Source organism: Mus musculus, chromosome 12 (genome assembly GCF_000001635.26).
Source record: "Mus musculus strain C57BL/6J chromosome 12, GRCm38.p6 C57BL/6J".
In the NCBI taxonomy this organism is placed as follows: Eukaryota; Metazoa; Chordata; class Mammalia; order Rodentia; family Muridae; genus Mus; species Mus musculus.
In genome coordinates this window covers 30171579-30190965 of record NC_000078.6, presented here as the reverse complement: position 1 = coordinate 30190965, position 19387 = coordinate 30171579, and the positions used below count along the sequence as shown (strand labels likewise).

The following is a 19387-nucleotide window of genomic DNA, read 5'->3' as shown; positions in this document are numbered from 1 at the left end:
TAGGTATGGGCCTTGAATTCCTGATCTTTCCAGAACTTTTATCATGAATGGGTGTTGGATCTTGTCAAATGCTTTTTCTGCATCCAACGAGATGATCATGTGGTTTTTGTCTTTGAGTTTGTTTATATAGTGGATTACATTGATGGATTTTCGTATATTAAACCATCCCTGCATTCCTGGAATAAAACCTACTTGGTCAGGATGGATGATTGCTTTAATGTGTTCTTGGATTCGGTTAGCGAGAATTTTATTGAGGATTTTTGCATCGATATTCATAAGAGAAATTGGTCTGAAGTTCTCTATCTTTGTTGGATCTTTCTGTGGTTTAGGTATCAGAGTAATAGTGGCTTCATAAAATGAGTTGGGTAGAGTACTCTACTTCTATCTTGTGAAAAAGTTTGTGCAGAACTGGAATTAGATCTTCTTTGAAGGTCTGATAGAACTCTGCACTAAACCCGTCTGGTCCTGGGCTTTTTTTGGCTGGGAGACTATTTATAACTGCTTCTATTTCTTTAGGGGATATGGGACTGTTTAGAAGGTCAACTTGATCCTGATTCAACTTTGGTACCTGGTATCTGTCCAGAAATTTGTCCATTTCGTCCAGGTTTTCCAGTTTTGTTGAGTATAGCCTTTTGTAGAAGGATCTGATGGTGTTTTGGATTTCTTCAGGATCTGTTGTTATGTCTCCCTTTTCAGTTCTGATTTTGTTAATTAGGATTTTGTCTCTGTGCCCTCTAGTGAGTCTAGCTAAGGGTTTATCTATCTTGTTGATTTTCTCAAAGAACCAACTCCTCGTTTGGTTAATTCTTTGAATAGTTCTTCTTGTTTCCACTTGGTTGATTTCACCCCTGAGTTTGATTATTTCCTGCCGTCTACTCCTCTTGGGTGAATTTGCTTCCTTTTTTTCTAGAGCTTTTAGATGTGTTGTCAAGCTGCTAGTATGTGCTCTCTCCCGTTTCTTCATGGAGGCACTCAGAGCTATGAGTTTCCCTCTTAGAAATGCTTTCATTGTGTCCCAAAGGTTTGGGTACGTTGTGGCTTCATTTTCATTAAACTCTAAAAAGTCTTTAATTTCTTTCTTTATTCCTTCCTTGACCAAGGTATCATTGAGAAGAGTGTTGTTCAGTTTCCACGTGAGTGTTGGCTTTCTGTTATTTTTTTTGTTATTGAAGATCAGCCTTAGTGCATGGTGATCTGATAGGATACATGGGACAATTTCAATATTTTTGAATCTGTTGAGGCCTGTTTTGTGACCTATTATGTGGTCAATTTTGGAGAAGGTACCATGAGGTGCTGAGAAGAAGGTATATCCTTTTGTTTTAGGATAAAATGTTCTGTAGATATCTGTCAGATCCATTTGTTTCATCACTTCTGTTAGTTTCAGTGTGTCCCTGTTTAGTTTCTGTTTCCATGATCTGTCCATTGGTGAAAGTGGTGTGTTGAAGTCTCCCACTATTATTGTGTGAGGTGCAATGTGTGCTTTGAGCTTTACTAAAGTTTCTTTAATGAATGTGGCTGCCCTTGTATTTGGCGCATAGATATTCAGAATTGAGAGTTCCTCTTGGAGGATTTTACCTTTGATGAGAACAAAGTGCCCCTCCTTGTCTTTTTTGATGACTTTGGGTTGGAAGTCAATCTTATCAGATATTAGGATGGCTACTCCAGCTTGTTTCTTCATACCATTTGCTTGGAAAATTGTTTTCCAGCCTTTTATTCTGAGGTAGTGTCTATCTTTTTCTCTGAGATGTGTCCCCTGTAAACAGCAAAATGTTGGGTCTTGTTTGTGTAGCCAGTTTGTTAGTCTATGTCTTTTTATTGGGGAGTTGAGACCATTGATGTTAAGAGATATTAAGGAAAAGTAATTGTTGCTTCCTGTTATTTTTGTTGTTAAAGTTGGCATTCTGTTCTTGTGGCTGTCTTCTTTTAGGTTTGTTGAGGGATTACCTTCTTGTTTTTTCTAGGGCATTGTTCCCGTTCTTGTATTGGTTTTTTTCTGTTATTACCCTTTGAAGGGCTGGATTCGTGGAGAGAAAATGTGAGAATTTGGTTTTGTCGTGGAATACTTTGGTTTCTCCATCTATGGTAATTGAGAGTTTGGCTGGGTATAGTAGCCTGGGCTGGAATTTGTGTTCTCTTAGTGTCTGTATAACATCTGTCCAGGCTCTTCTGGCTTTCATAGTCTCTGGTGAAAAATCTGGTGTAATTCTGATAGGCTTGCCTTTGTATGTTACTTGACCTTTTTCCCTTACGGCTTTTAGTATTCTATCTTTATTTAGTGCATTTGTTGTTCTGATTATTATGTGTCGGGAGGAATTTCTTTTCTGGTCCAGTCTATTTGGAGTTCTGTAGGCTTCTTGTATGTTCATAGGTATCTCTTTCTTTATATTTGGGAAGTTTTCTTCAATAATTTTGTTGAAGATGTTTGCTGGTCCTTTGAGTTGAAAATCTTCATTCTCATCCACTCCTATTATCCGTAGGTTTGGTCTTCTCATTGTGTCCTGGATTTCCTGGATATTTTGAGTTAGGATCTTTTTGCATTTTCCATTTTCTTTGATTGTTGTGCCGATGTTCTCTATGGAATCTTCTGCACCTGAGATTCTCTCTTCCATCTCTTGTATTCTGTTGCTGATGCTCAAATCTATGGTTCCAGATTTCTTTCCTAGGGTTTCTATCTCCAGTGTTGCCTCACTTTGAGTTTTCTTTATTGTTTCTACTTCCCTTTTTAGGTCTAGTATGGTTTTGTTCATTTCCATCACCTGTTTGTATGTTTTTTCCTCTTTTTCTGTAAGGACTTCTACCTGTTTGATTGTGTTTTCCTGTTTTTCTTTAAGGACTTGTAACTCTTTAGCAGTGTTCTCCTGTATTTCTTTAAGTGATTTATTAAAGTCCTTCTTGATGTCCTCTACCATCGTCATGAGATATGCTTTTAAATCTAGGTCTAGGTTTTCGGGTTTGTTGGGGTGCCCTAGACTGGGCGAAGTGGGAGTGCTGGGTTCTGATGATGGTGAGGGGTCTTGGTTCCTGTTAGTAGGATTCCTACGTTTACTTTTCGCCATCTGGTAATCTCTGGAGTTAGTAGTTATAGTTGACTCTGTTTAGAGATTGTTCTTCTGGTGATTCTGTTACCGTCTCTCAGCAGACCTGGGAGACAGATTCTCTCCTCTGAGTTTCAGTGCTCAGAGCACTCTCTGCTGGCAAGCTCTCTTACAGGGAAGGTGCGCAGATAACTTGTTTTTGGACCTCCTCCTGGTCGAAGAAGAAGGCCCAAAACAGGGCCTCTCTCAGAAGCTGTGTTGCTTTGGCAGTTCCCAGAAGCTGTCAGCTTCTGTGGTGCAGACTCTCACCTGTGCAGACTAAAATCCTAAGTTCCAGGGAGTCCTGGAACCAAGATGGTGACCGCTGCTCCTGAGGCCGAGGCCGTCTCCCGAGCCAGGCGGACACCTGTCCTCTGGTCCGGATGGTGGCCGGTTGTCTACGGCCCGCCCAGGCTGCTACCTCAGCGGCTCTGTGCTTCCGCCCGTCCCAGAAGCTGTCCGGTTCTCTGGCGCACCCTCTAACCTGTTCAGACTAATTTCCTAGGTCCCGCGGAGTCCCGGAACCCAGATGGCGACCGCTGCTGCTGAGGCTGAGGCCGCCTCCCCTTGTTCCCAATTCTAAGAAGGGGCAAAGTGTCCACACTTTGGTTTTCGTTCTTCTTGAGTTTCATATGTTTTGCAAGTAATTTCCTATCTTTTAACCATCAGTCAGTCAGCTGAAGGTTAGCCTTGTTGATAAAGGGGAGGATGTGTCAGCCTGTGACGAATGAGAATTATCATGCAGTGATCTGAAATGAATGTTAACTTCTCTGTGGCCCTTAGCTTGAATTATGTGGATTTCCGTCCTGGTTGATTGAGAGAAAGAAAGAGAGAGAGAGAGAGAGAGAGAGAGAGAGAGAGAGAGAGAGAGAGAGAGAGAGAGAGAGAGAGACCCCTAATATTTATAGAGATGAATAGTGGGTAAATAAGAATTTAAACTAAAAAAATTTAATTTAGTTTAGTTTAATAATAATAATAGTTAATAAAATTTAATTTAAACTAAAAAATTTAAACAACAGGTAAAGATCTTTTTAAGGAAAAAAATGAGAAATTTTGTGTACATACATGGAAATGGCTGGGAGGTGTATGGATACATCTCAACAAATTCAGATGCACAGACTTGCAGCCCAACCCTGATCCTTCACAGATCTCAGACGACCAGAGCTTCTCTGAGAACACAAGCAAGGACGATAGTTTAAACTGTGTCCAAGATAGAAATTGAATGAACTCTTGAATCAGGAGACATGACATGAGTAGTAGTTGGTTTTTATGGGAATATTATTGATGTGGTGGAGCACGAGGTATTAAGTACTAACTGATAAATAGTCGTCTGTGGATTTTCAGGTAGAAATATGCTTTGTCATCTACCAGATCTGTGATCCTTAGGCAAGCATCTTTTGGGGGCAGTTTTTCATTTGTAAAGTGGAGTGGTAGTAGATTTCCTCCAGGCTTTAGGGTTTTGTGTTATCAAGGGAAAATAGTGTTTGCATGTCATGGAAGGTACTCAGTACAAGATAGATGTTATATGGAAAGACAAATAAATTTTGTTTTGTTTTGTTTTTCGAGATAGGGTTTCTCTGTGTAGCCCTGGCTGTCCTGGAACTCACTCTTTAGACCAGGCTGGCCTCGAACTCAGAAATCTGCCTGCCTATGCCTCCCAAGTGCTGGGATTAAAGGCGTGCGCCAAAAAGGCACAAAAAGGCTGAAGTTTTTAACTGAAGTAAAACAAGAACAAGGGGCACCTCCTGGCCTTGGAGGCTTCTGCAGGTTCAGCCCTGAGCTCACCACGATGAGGGAAAGAAACAGGGGTGATGTCTCACCTTATGTAATCCCGCTCCCCTGAGAAATAACCTTCTAGCTGCAGCTGCTATAGCTTATGAAGCAAGGGGAAAATTAGGCCACTAAGTGTTCTTGGGGTTAGCACACAGCCTCAGTCATTCAATCCATTCAATCGATCAATCAATCAGTTGATATCTCTCTCTCTCTCTCCCTCTCCCTCTCCCTCTCCCTCTCCCTCTCCCTCTCCCTCTCCCTCTTCCTCTCCCTTGCTTTGGTATGTGTGTGTGTGTTCTCATAGGTGTGTGCACATGTACGTGTGAGTGCACATACATGTATGTGTACTGCGTGTAGAGGCCAAAGGCTGATATTTGATGTCTTTCTCAGTTCCTCTCTGCCTTATTTTTTGAGTTTGCTCTGGACTGGGGCTCACTAATTCAGCTAGGCTGGCTGTCCAGTGAGCTCCAGAAATCCACCTGTCTTTGCCTGCCCACTGCTGGGACAGAAGATGTCGTCTTTATGTGGTTACTGAATATCTGAATTCAGATCTTCATGCTTATGTGGCAAACACTCTGCCAACTGAGCCATCTCCCCTACTTCAAAAATCTTCATAAATGAAAGACTTACTTTCCTGGAGTTCTATTTAGCTGACTAGTTATATGGCTTACCATGAGATTATGAGGAGGTACAGTGTTGGGTAATGGTGGAATAACTGTCCCCACCCCTACAGCTAGCTCCTGTTGTGATGTGACTCTCACCCCATCACACACACACACAGAGGGAGAGAGAGAGAGAGAGAGAGAGAGAGAGAGAGAGAGAGAGAGAGAGAGAGAGAGAGAGAGAGAGAGAGAGAGAGAGAGAGAGAGAGGGAGAGAGAGACCTTATTTCTGGGTTCATTGGCTATATTTAAGTTTCTTATGGTTTCTTCTGTGTTTGAGAGTGAGATTTTCAGGGCAGGTTTAGGTAGGTTATCTTTGAAGCCTGAAGCCCACTACACATGTATTAAATAAGTCCGTTTTAAATTAGTATGTTAACACTGAAAGAAACTTAGTACAGAAATACAGAACGTACTGTAAAATGCTGGGTGTAGGGGTACATGCCTGTAATCCCAGCATTTGGGAGGGTAGAGCAGCGTCACAGTTTGAAAGTCATCCTTGGCTATACAGCAAGTTCAAGATCACCCTGAAATACATGACCCCCTGTCCCAAGGAAGAAAGAGAGTGGGGAGGATAAGAGAGGAGGAGGGGAAGAAGAAGGGGGTTACCAAATACATCCAGAGTTTTACAAATTTCTCAGGAGAAAATCATTCTTATTATTAAAATGAAGTACTTTCATCACGGCAGACTAATACAGTCATCTTAATATTCCCATCTGTATCTCTGTAACAAAGCACAGTCTAATGAAGACTAATTCTGTCTTTGGAAGAAACAATAGCAGATGATTTTCAGTCTGTATGAGTAGTCTCTATCATCAGGAAGCCAATGAAGCCTGTCCGATGCAGAGAAGAGAACTGGGTGTGAGCAGCTGTGAGCTAGGAGCAGACAGCAAACAGAACTCTGCTCTCAAGTCTCCCCACAGAGACCAATGCCAGGCATGGATTACTGATGCTGCTTCGTCAATCACACTGAAGTCAGCAGAAGCAAAGTGGAGTGGATGACCCATTCCAGCCATCTTGCAGGTTGTTACATTGCTCATGAAGAGGAACCAAGGACAGCTGAATGACCTCGGCTGCAGGAAGAGTAGAGACAGGGACACAATACCCCTCAGGAGCAGTGCTTGGTTCCAATGTTCCTCAGAGTCATGTGAGTCTGCTCCCATGAAAGCTTGCTCACACAGCTTAGCCAGCACACGATAGCAGGTGGCTTTCTTTGGCTTTGTTTTGTTTTGAGTGTTTCCTGTCTGTTTTGGAATTAGAATTGAGTGTCCTGGCTGACCACAGAATTAGAGCTACCCTATTGACAGAAACAGGTAGCTAAATGTAATCTCTAAGCAAGTGTGTAACTCTTCTTCCATCAGAAGACACTCTGTATCAAGTGGTAACTTGATGATACAGTTATTCATCTAGGATGTGGGCTGGAGCTAGTTTCTGAGGCTCTCTGGCAGCTAGCATCCTAAGCTTCCTAAACAAGCTGACCCTGAAGAGAGGCAAGCACGTGAGATGCCTGTCCTCCAAAAATGATCTCCGAAGCTTTTGCTGCTAACTGCCTTTAGGCTAGAGGAAGGAAGAAAAAGACTCCAAGGCAGGAAAAACGAGCATAATTAGACACTGGGATGTTCTTTCTAGAGTGAGACAGGTGGATACTGGTGGATGCCAGTATGTAGCTTGGGTTTGAGGTCCAGCCAGATCTGGTTTCTGGCATCTGAGGATTCCTGGTTCACAAATGTCACCTTCTCTGTACCTTCTTCTTCCTTAGTGGGAGGAGCTTTTAAACAAGAATACAAACCCATAATATGGTCTCCACTCATGTGACCCCACCATCTCCAAAAAGTCCCTTATCACTGGGGATTAGGCTATAACATGACTTTTGGGTGAGCATGGAGTCTCAGCTAATAGCACCGTTTCCGTCATCTCAGCAGGCTTCTCCAGAAGCTTCTACCTGTGGTCAGACATGGGATGTGCTTGTAACCATCACCATCAGATAAACTCGGGACGATACACATCCAGTGAGCTTCAGAGCAAGCTCACCCCATCCTCGGGAAATGATTCTCTTTTTTTAATGAGTTATGAGATTTTTGAAGATAATAATAAATTGTAGTGTCTGTTTAAAATTTGTTTTAATTGAAATTTAAGGATTTTATTAGTGACAAGTAAATGCTATCCAATTAGATGATCAGAAAGCCCCTCCCCTCAAGAGGTCCCTTAGTCACATCCTATGTCTTGGGTCTCTTCTACAGCACAGATACCACTTTCCAGGTGCCACTTAGATTTGGGGAAAGGCAGGGGACCCCCACCTCCTGGGACATGATCCTGGGCTGAACCAGCACAGAGATGAGGAAATAGAAGATATCTAGAAAGCTAATTGAGTTACTGGATCTATGTCAAAGGATTATCTCCACATATGAAAAGACACTGTCCCCAAAGGCAAGCACCATGAGAGTGTTGGACACCCTGAAGCGTAGCTGGTCTAGCTGCCCCTTCAGACATGTGCTGTAAATTTGCTTTTTCCTCTATGCAAGGGAACTGCCTAGATTGTCTCTTCTACTCCCTGTCCATTTCATTAATCACTTTGTTTCTAATTATAGTTTATGAAATAACAGATTCTACAAGCAGAGCCAGCTGGGCCCAGTTTCCATCTATGTTTTTGAATGTGAGTGTACGCTCGTTATTCACTGCCCCTGGAGATGAGTGAAGGCTGAAGATGTGGGTTCAAAGACAGAGCTCACGTTAGTGATAGAATGAAAGGTGAATTGGAGCACGGTGTTTTTAAAGGGGGGAAACAGAAGCACAAGGATGGGTATGCCCCCCTAAAAGGAGAGATGAAAGCAATCCTCCGTCCTCGCTGGGACAGGAAGAAAAGCCAGGAGGTTGCACTGGGTAGCCCTGCAGAGGTTGATGATTCTCCAAGTGGCAAAGCCCAGAGTGGTATGAGCCAGTGCCAGCTTTGTGCATTTGTAAATTATTTGTTCACCAGAGTAACCTGAAGGTATCTTTCCAAGGCATCACTATCAATATTTCACCCCTCGACATTAAATTAAAAATGAGGGAAATTCTATACTGTCCTTCAAGATATTGACCTCGGTTGAATAAAATGTGTAGGGTTATTTATCTTCGTCAGAACATGGAAATTTCCGAATGAAATATTTACTAGCACAGGAAAAAAAAAAAGCGAAACCACACAGACTTTCTTCATTCCCAGCTTCTTTTGCTCTCGGTATGTGTGTGAGATACCCTGGAGCCAGTGCAAATTACAAAAACTGTATTAGTTAAAACAGCTTTGCCAAAGGTTCTCGTTCATCTTAGAATATGCGGAAACACCCAACGTGACAGAATCAAGGTTACTTGGAGAAGTCATGTTTGTCTTAAAAAAAAAAAATTCCTACCAATGTCAATAAAACGCATTAGTTTGTAATTCTGTTATTTACTGAAGGAGAAAGACTAAGGATGTGAACCAGAGGTGTTTGAGAGATGGTTTGGTGGCGAAAAGCTCACAGAGCTCTTGTAGAAGAGCCAAGTTCAGTTGCCAGGACCCATGGCTTTCAGCTTGCAATGCCTGGAACGCAAGTCTAGTTGGATCTGATGGCATGTTTTGGCTTCCACTGGCACCTGTAGTCACATGTACATACTTGGCACAGACCATACACATAATTTTTAAAAAACTTAAAAAATGAATTCTTCTTTGAAAAACATCATGTGAGTCAGAGAAAACAGACAAATTCATCACCTAACACAGACCACAGCCTACAGATTACAACGCCAATTTTGAGGGTGACATTTTAAAATATTTGCCTTCAAATCCTGCCAAATATTGTGGTGGTTTGAATAAGTATGGCACCTATGCCCATATATTTGAATGCTTAGTCACCAGGGAGTTGAACTGTTTGAAAGAATTAGAGGGATTAAGTAGTATGGCTATTTTGGAGGAAGTGTGTTCCTGGGGGTGACCTTTGAGGTTTCAGAAGCCCCTGCAAAACCCAGTCACTCTCGCCTCCCTGCAGATCAAGCTCTCAGCTTGTTCTCCATCACCATGCAAGCTCCTATGCTCCCTGCCATGATGCTAATAGACTAAGCCTTTGAAACTGTAAGAAAGCCTCCAGTTAAATGCCTTCTTTTATAAGGGTTGCCTTGGTCAAGGTGTTTCTTCAAGCAACAGAATAGGGACATGCTAGAAGATATGACAGGGTTTCCATTTCCAGAAGGCATGTTCTTACACATCCCTGACCCAGTGGCTACCAGAAGTCACAGTTAACACCTGTTGGAGTTGAATCTGAGATATCCCCCCCACGTGTTTGAACTCTTGGTCCTCAGCTGCTATTGCTGACTCTAGACGTTGTAGAAACTTTAGTACCGGGCTCCAGCTAGCAGACATGAGCTGTCTGGGGTAGGGCTTAAAGGCTATATATCTGCTTCTGTTCCTAGCTTGAGGTCTCTGCTTCTTGATCTATTAAGATATGAGGTGCTGCCACCACATGCCCCATATACTCCCACCACCAAGAGCAGCTCCTACCTGATACCTTCCATGATGAATGGCAATCTCTTGAAATCTGTAGCCAAAGTAAATTTTCCTCCCTTAAGTCCCTTTAGATCCTTTGCCACAAGGATTTTAAAGTGTAATTAATTTAACACTGAAACCTTGGCATCTATGTTTTCTCCAGTGTATGCCTTATACATATTCCTGTACAAGTTTATGATAGTCCTAACTTTTTGCTTAAGGGAAGCAGTTTATGACTTCTTACTGACAAATCTGAATTGTCGATATCAGTATTCTACTTTAGGGTCATCATTAAGTCGAGTAAGGGTTGTTGTGGTACCAAGACAGTTGGTATGATAACAGATGGCTCTAAGTGACTAGCAGCAGGCAGTATCTACAGTGTGCACACGCTGGGCAAAAGGATGTCTTGCATCCCCAGTAGAAAAGAAAGATAGTATATGGTTCCATCAAGCTGCACAAATTAGTGGGCAACTTAAAACTTACAAATTGCTGACTTCTGGAAATTTCTTGTATTTTCATGTTTCAGTGAACCACATGTGGCTAAGACTCAGAAAGCGAAATCACAGTCAGTCTCCCTGATACAAGTAAATTCCAAAAAAAAATGAGAAGAGGCACCTCCTTTGAGGAGAACAATTTATTCTTACACTCTCCATCAGTCCACTCCAGCCCCAGACTCTGTCTTTCTGTCTCTCCCTCTCCCTCCCCGTCTCCCTCCCCCTCCCCCCTCCCCGTGTCCCCCCCTCCCCCTCCCCTCTCCCCCTCCCCCCTCCCTCTCTCTCTCTCTCTCTCTCTCTCTCTCTCTCACACACACACACACACACACACACAGGTTACTTCACCATTCCTGGAGAGCACACCCCTCACTGGTGCAGTCCTGATGCTTTGGGGTCTTTGGGGGATCTTTTATCCCAGTTGTGACAAGAAGAGCAGTCCTAAACCTGCCTATATCTGCACCTCTCAGAGCTGACATTGCCTTCCCTTCTACCCTCACTCAAGCCCTCATCTTTTCTCACAGATTCTTGTCCTTTCCTGAAAGGAATTTCTTTCTATAGGCCTTCTTTTCTCTCTCATTCTGTCTCATGTCCTTACCCCACAGACATGTCTCTGCCTCCTACACACCCTCCATCCATAGCTCCCTGTACTTCCTGAGGGCTGTCCTTAGAGTGGTGTTTGTGCTGTCTTGTGTAAGGATCTCTCAGAACCTATTCTGCATAGCTTCTCCCTAATGATACCCATGCACAGGCCCATAGATACCATCTGCTTTTTGCTTTTGGTCCTTAGTTCCTGCCCTTTTATGGAATGTTTCCACCCCCACCCCTGCACAAATGCAAAAAAAAATGCGTTATTCGAGGATTGATACACAAGGGAAGAAGGTACCTTCAAAATTACCTTCTCTTCCATACACCATACTCCATTCCTTGATACCATTACTATGGGGTTACTGGCCATGTTCTTCCAGTTTGATGGCAGCTGGTTTGTCTGGATATCCCTTCAACAGCACTACTCACCTTCAAGGTATAGCCAGGACAAAGACAGCTATAGAATAGGGAAATTGGAAAAGGCTGAAGTTCTGTCCTTCAGGGAACCTCGGGAATCCTGGTGATGCAGGATTGTTTGGGGCAACTCTCATTCTCAGACAGCTTGCAACATAACATATAACACTATTGTACCAATTTCCTAAAACTCTAGCAGGAGGCACAGGGAAGCCCTATGGGGCTTCTTGGATCCCTGACATCAAGTGACATTTCTGCAACTAACTGGCCTTGTCACTTGAAAAGATTGTTTTGAGCTCCATTTCCTCATTTTAAAACTGGAATGGTGGTCTCTGACTTTTATCTTACTTTATATTGCAATTTTGAGCTGAGGCATTGTTATTGATTTGCCAAAGCTACGTTGATAAAGGGATAATATCCATCTCATGGTGATGTTGCTCCAGTGTCTGTCCCCTGATTCCTGTCCTCATCTATCTTAATTAATTACACAGGGATGCTAAGGGAGCCACAGTGGGGTTACAGTTTCACAGATAGGGAAATTACACAGTCTCCTGCTTGCCCAGCTCAGCCCTTCCCTATATTTGATCAAAACTGCATCAGACTCAAGGAGTAAATTCTCAGACAATGTACTAGCCATGTGGCAAGCCATTAGTAATTTAAAGACAATCATACTGTTGACATTAGAGCTAGTAATGAATGTTAAAAGCATTGGAGGGGGTTAGCCCTGGCCGCTCACTACCTGACTGCCCAGCCAGGAAATGCAGGAACCAGAAACAGAATTGCAAGGTGGTATCTCTGTATCACAGACATTCACCATCAACTCCGTTCCAACCCAGCCTGGCATGGGTGAGAAGGGACCGGGTCACTGGTCAGGGCTTCTTTCCAGATTCGCCTTCTTTATTACTCAGACACTGCACTGGGGCCCCACTGATTAAATGTAGAAATACCTTTTATTTATCGGAAGGTTTTCATCCTAACCTGGGCTTCTCCTGGCTCCATTACACTTGTGGCCAGTGACCATCTGGAAGCCCCCATTCTCAAAATGTCAAATATGTTAAAAAAAAACAAAACCAAAACAGCACATATGTCACTCCTAGACAAGACAGCCCAGCTGACATTCGAGAAGAGCAGCAACAGTCTATAGTTACAGACTCTATATGGCTGTCTTGGCTTTTCTCCAAACTTGTTTTAAAAAGAATTATCTTTATTAAATATACCTCAGGCCTGTCAGACAAATTTGGAGGCGGCTGTTGTATCCCTGCGGTATGACTTCCTACTCTATTGAACAGATTCTCTTCCTCCGCAGGTGGGAGTTGGCAGCCTACACCACCTGTGACACAAGCTAAAGGGGCCAGCAGGTAGTGGCGGGTACAGAGACAACACTGGAATCACTGTGAATGTCCTGTCCCAAAAGGCCAAACATGGCTTTGGCTAACAACTCTTGCAAAGGGGGTAGTTCAGGATGCTTCTGCTGGCAGCATCTGCTTAGGATATAAGCGGACCAGCAGGTACCATGACTTCCCCCACCTCACCCTCCACCCTGGAACCAAGGATGTTCTATGCAATGTTCAGTTTTTGTATCTGGATCAAGCCTGCCTCCTGCTTCAGAAGCTTATACTCCATTCCTGCATAGGAACACTCTTGGCTGAGATTTTGCATGGAGTGACTTCTCTTGTGGTAGATAGTCTTTTCAAAAAAATTTTTGATGTGGCTTCAAATTACCATGCCAGGAAATACCAAGGCTGCTTTGAGATGTGTGTCTCAATACCAGTGGCCATCTGGCTGCTTCTTCTAGTTCGCCATGCTGTTATTGAGCAAACCGTAGGAATTTGTAAAGCAATTTTCAGCTTTTGTACAGAAAGCACAGCTGCAGAAGCATCCAGGATGTGGGGCTCTGTGACTTTGTCCCTCCTCTTACACCCCTGAGAAGATGATTATGATCAGGAGCATATACAGTATACATATATATTGAAGTAGAGTTTCGGTAAGCTTGCAAGAACATTGTGTTTGTTCAAGAATGTTCCATGGACTTCCTCTCTTATGGAGAAAAAAATCATAAGTAATAAAACATCCTGAGTATCATTTCATGGTGTGCAGAAAACGCACAGGTGGGTTGACATCCAGAGAAGCAGCTAGGTAACTCAACTCAAGGATCCAACAAACAACCAGGATAGGGTACCTATGTAGCAAGTATAGAGTTCCACTACGAAGTCCCTTTAGCAGTATGAGGAGAACTCTAAGTGTCTGCAAAGTCTTCTTCTTTATTCAAGAAAGAGAGAGAGGGAGAGAGGGAAAGAGGGAGAGAGAGAGAGAGAGAGAGAGAGAGAGAGAGAGAGAGAGAGAGAGAGAGAGAGAGAAATCAAAGCAATTCCTTCACGCAGGCAAAATCAATGCCAAGCTTCACCTGCATGCAAAAGGAGGATCGTACATTGGCAAGAAAAAAGAGAGAACCTTTGGGTCACAGGTATAAGGAGGTGGAGGACAACTTTTAAGTGCAAGAGACCCCATACCTGTGTCTTTTCTCTCTCTGGCTAGTATGACTTCGTGGGATTCTATTGTCCAGCTGGCTCTCCCTTTCCATGTACCAGCATCTCAGCTTCTTTGTCATTTCAAAGTGAATTCTCCTGTCCCCTTTCCTGGGTCACCCTCCCCTGGCACTCTGGTTGGTTCCGGATCCTGAGCACCAGTACAGGAGCAGTTTCTGAAAGGAATGGACCAGAGACTAAGAGAGGAATGTGGGTGGGGCCTTCTGTAAAGGAAGGTAGAAGCTAGTCTTGCAGTATGAGATCCTTCTCTTAGGAAGAGAAGCACCTTAGTTAAAACATCAGAGGTCCAGGAGAGCTTCGGCACCTGTGATGAGCTGCCATCTCTCCTGTAGGCAGGTGTGCTGACTTCCCATCCCAAGGACTACAACTGGGGGATGGACAAGCAGGCTGTCCTCCTGAAAAGGATGAAGTTTTCTCTGTGGTCTTGTCTCAGCAATTTAGAATGTGATAGAATTTGGCTCAGATTTAATAAATAGGAAGTCAATGACTGAACAGTCGCCTTAAAAGGAATTATACTATTCTTTGCCGTCTTAGAACATCACCATATTGGAACAGCATCGAGTAGAAAGGGATCATCAGTGATGTACTGAAATCACCCTTTCTGCCTGTTGAGCTGTCTGTTGGGCTGCGGATTGGGCTGCGGGTTGGGCTGGATTTGTATCCCAAGACACTGAGATTGCTTTTCTCTACAACAGCATGACGTTTGAAGACTTCACCTTGTATATAGCCTTGCAGGCTCATTGCCAATTTTGTTGGTTGGGGCTGGGAACTTTGTATGGGAATTATGTAGCGGGGAGAGTAATATCAGAGACCAGTGTGATCGCCCAGAGGCTGGAGACCTGAATAGAATCTCATAACCCATGGTAGAAGAAGAGAATTGACTCCATAAAGTTGTCCTCTGATCTCCACGTGTGTAGCACTCACAAAATCATTAATTATTATTATTATTACTTTTAAAATAATTGTAACAGCTTATATAGATTTTATTCTTTAATATTAGTCTCTGAGAGCTTTAAGGTGGAAAAGTAAGGACCTAGGAATTTAAGGTATTTTTTTACCTTAAATTTAAAGAGCCCACCATCTTCAAAAGAATCTGTTATTGAGCATCATTTCTTCCTTTTGTTGACATGACAACTGGATGTGGAAGAGCCAAGGTCTCTCCCTCGATGTGTTGCTCACACAGCAGGACTCTGCCCTTCTAAAAATGCCCATTATAAGTCACACATGGAGGAATGCACACATGCAACCAGGGTCAGCAAACAGTCAGTCCCACCCCCATGAGACTCTGACTGCACTGTCATTGTTAGCCCTGGTCCTGTTGCCTGTGGTAAAGACATAAACCATAACTCTGATCTTCAGGACGGATGCAGACCTAGCACAAACTAGGGAGGGATGCTGAATTAAAGGGCATGCATCCCACCCTGTATGGAGATTAAGGAGACACAGCCTAGGTTGTCTGAGTACCAATATGAACAACAGTATATCTATCCATCCTCATAAATATATGTTGATTGTGCTGCGCTGCCTTTATTTTGACATTACCTGTTTCAGCAACTATTTGTACTTACTTAGAGAACAAGTCTTGGAGTTCACAAAGAACTGAATTTGCTAAAAGTTGCCGTAGAGCACCTTCCCAGTGACCACAGTCCTGTTTCGTTTCCCCTCAGGAGCTGGAGTTCCAGGATTTGACGGCGGTCCTCCACTGCATCCACTCCTTCATTGCCGCCAAGGTGGCCTCCCTGGACCCCGTGTTCATGGATAGCCAGAGTATGGCAAGAAGATACCTGTGCAGCAGCTAAAACAAGTTTGAAGAGTGCTGCAAGCAATTAAATTATTTTCTTAAGAAACTAATCTTTCCTGCACAATGTTGCACCTTTGTGTGGTTTTATAATGAGCCTATAGTTGTGATACCAATAAAGACATCACTAGTTTCACAGATGGGTCAGACTGTTGAATGTGACAATAGGGTATCAATCTGACCAGGCACAGTGGTGGTAGGAACTCAGGGTCCTCTGAAACTATCCCATCCCAGCCTGTCTCAAACAGCTGGTGATGTAACGCCGCAGTCTACTGCTTGCATCAATGAAACCCAAATTTTATTTTTGCAAAGTGCCAGGTAGGAGAGTGAGAAGTCACCATTTACCCTTTCTTAAGAGAAATGGGCTTCCCACAGGCAAGTTGGTAACTCTCCCTTTGCCATGGGTGGGACCAGCATTTGGGCTGTAAAGTGAACAGGGTGATAAATGAATAGAGTGAAGAGGGAATTTGAATTATTTAGTTTTATATTAAATGCTTACATGTTTATTATATATCATTTAAATGTGAATTCTATTTTTTCCTAATTAATCAAATACAGTACATGCTTTGGTTTCCTTGTCTTTCATATTGTTTATAACTTCTAATCTGGGACTTTTCTATTTTTTCTTATTAAAAGCAATTTATTGGAATTCTTGAGTTTCCTTTCAGAAGTTCAGGCTGTGGTTAGGAAAAGGTGTGATCATATTCTCTTTTGTCAAGGCTTCTAGAACAGGCTGAACATAAACCATCTAACTGCAGAGCATAGCAGCCTAAGGAAACACAGGGGTCCTGTGGGAAGCAGAGAGAAACACCACTGAGGGCTAGCTATCCTTCAGATCTTGAAGCAATGAAGGATTTTGGCAATCAGCCACAGTTCCTTGACTGTCATCCGCCCATATTTATCTGATATCTGGGGGAAGGATATAGTTTTAACCTATCAAACATAGTTTGTGCTTCTGTTGTTGAAGTTGTAACCTCCTCCTTACACAATGTTTCTCCATCATGTATGTAGAATGTGTTATACATGATGCCCCTTTGAGCACTTGAGGTTCCTCTCAGACTCTAGAGGGGAATAGAGTGGTCCTCCTTGTCTACCCTAGAGCTGTCTGTGTGGGACTTGGTTCTCAGGTTTCTACTCAGACTTCCTGTTAGTTGACTGTAGCAACAGGAGGTAAGAGTTCTGTGAACACACACTCAGAGGGGAAAGAGGCAGAATGGTGGCGTCCCCTCTCCCCAAATCCTCTTTTGCTACATGTACACTGATCTCCAAGTTGAACATATATATATATGTGTGTGTGTGTGTGTGTGTGTGTGTGTGTGTGTGTGTGTGTGTGTGTGTGTGTGTGTGTGTAGAGAGAGAGAGAGAGAGAGCCAAACCCACTCAAAATTAAAAGGTGTTTTGGACTAGAGTTAAAGAAATGGGGAAATTTTTCATTTTGTTTTTATGAAAAAGCTCAGCATAAAATATGGATTTTACTGGATACCAGAGAAGGTGACAGCATTTCCCCAGAATATTAAACTCTAAAGTTTATTTTCACATGTGTGTGAATACACAGCTCTTTCTGGAAGATGCACATTTTAAAAATAACCAGATGCCCACTGCCTTCTGTATACTATGCAGGTGCCAAGTGCTGCACCCTGAAATGGTCACATGCACATTTTTAAGCCCAGGCTCCTCCAGGTGCCAAACTGTTCACCCTTCTCAACCAAACCATTCTCAGAACAAGATACCCCAAGGATCTCATCACCTGCTCCTGGGTCAGACGTTTATTTTCTTTGGGATACCTAATTAATCTTAAGATCATCTCAGTTCTATCTTCCTATTAGAAAATAAGCTGTGATCTCTGCTGAGGCTGTTTGTGGGCACCCATGGGGTCCTTGCAGCTCCCAGATCACTTAGGCGCAGGCAAAATCTCTCCTGGGCTCTCACTTGCAGTATGAAGACACTGAGGCTTATCAGGCACCAGTGAGACTGGCCTGTGTCCCCAGCACCTATCACACCCCACTTGGTATTTGTAGTTCTACCAAGCAACCTGCAGACTCTGAGCTGGTAAGGGTGATCATCTTACAAGCATGAACATTCATGCGTATTATCTCTCATTATAAACACAAACACTCATGTATCTTTTGTCTCATTTGAATACTAAGAACAGACGCTTTCTACTGACTAAGTGTGAGTAAATGGGGAAAAGACTCATCCAAGTTATCAACCGTCGTTTAATTTACAATTCAAATATGGGTACAAGATCATTCCAGATAGATCATTCCCATTTGTTTCTTGATAATTTTTTATCTTGATATTTTTATTAACAATCTTCATGAGGAAGACTAGGAATACCAATGACCCTAAAAGGCGAAAAAAAAAGTGAGATTAAGAGGAATTCATTGTATGTGTCATGGGATAGCACCCCAACCCATTTGTGTGTCATGCCTTCAGACTTCAGAGTGGGCTTGTGCAGCTCATGCACAGCACCTTAGATTTTAACAAAGTAAAGCTAGCAGACATGATTGGACTCTGTTACAGAGGGAAGAAATAACCCCATCTCCTTTAGAAAAAAAAATCAGTTGAGGCATAATTTCAAATCAACACTACGGTCTCAAGCCAATGTGTAAAAACAGGTTTCAAAACATGTAAGCTAGATCTTAAAAGAGAGAAATATATAAATTTCATAGTGGTTTAAAAAAAAAAAACCTTGCCACTTTTGGTAACCCTGATGATTGGTCACCATATCAGGGTTAAATTTTAGTAAGAATGAAATGCATAGCAAATAGTTTTTAACACTGGGAATTTTACAGAGAGTAGGGAACACTCAGGATGAACCCCGGGGCCTTGTACATGCTAGGAAAACATTCTATACCTGAGCATATATAATCAGCTCTTGTTTTGCTTCTAATTTGAGGCAATTCTGTTGGGGTTACCCTCCTGCTCTGTATATTCGGAAGCTGAGTTCTGTGCCCCTGACTACACTGCACCTTGATCTTGGGGAGCTGTGTTAGCCAATGTTCTGTAAAGAAGGCTTCCTGATAGTCCATGGCCGGTTAATAAAAAGCTGCACCCTATGACTGGGCAGAGGGAACAGGAAGGCAGGACTTAGGATGGAATAAGGGTGAGAACATGAGGAGGAAGAGAGTGGGGACTAAAGAAGGAGGCTGCCCTGAGGCAGGATGCACCATGAGCATGGACCATAAGCGTGTAGCCAACAGAAGCTCATTCTGAAGACACACATGGGCAGAGCCATCCAGGTGAGACTCAAACAGCAAGTAACATGGAGCCAGCCTATGGCTGGGATTTATGTAAGAATAGCTTAGACCTGCCCATTCCCAGCTTAGAGCTTATTAATAAAAATACTGTGTTTCTGTGGCTTTTATTCAGGGGCTGTATGAGCTAGAGTAGGTCAGAAACCCCAGAAAAATTACCCCAACACAAGCCTTATTAACTTTCCTAGGTTGGCCTTGAACTCACTATGTAGTCCTGGTAGGCTAAGCTCTTCTTACCTCAACCTCCCAAAGAGCTGAGATTACAGTCCAGCACTATCAGACATGACTTAGAG

At 42.9% G+C, this 19387-nt stretch overlaps 1 protein-coding gene across 10 annotated transcripts in view; it reads left to right on the top strand.

Moving 5' to 3' along the window:
• Sntg2 (syntrophin, gamma 2) overlaps positions 1-16484 on the top strand; it is a 198911-nt gene extending 182427 nt beyond the window's left edge. For 4 of the 10 annotated variants that reach the window (NR_136915.1, NM_001324520.1, NM_001324519.1 and 1 more), the window contains one exon: positions 15707-16484. Coding sequence is in view for 7 of the 10 variants with exons in the window: in NM_001324520.1 (NP_001311449.1) it covers positions 15707-15838 (132 nt within the window). In the remaining 3 variants the exon portion in view is untranslated. Of the gene's footprint in view, positions 1-6528; positions 6653-8093; positions 8885-15706 lie in introns of those variants that run through there. The other 6 variants (XM_017315072.1, XM_006515108.1, XM_011243873.1 and 3 more) reach the window with 3 other exon arrangements.
• Positions 16485-19387: the final 2903 nt, after the last annotated feature.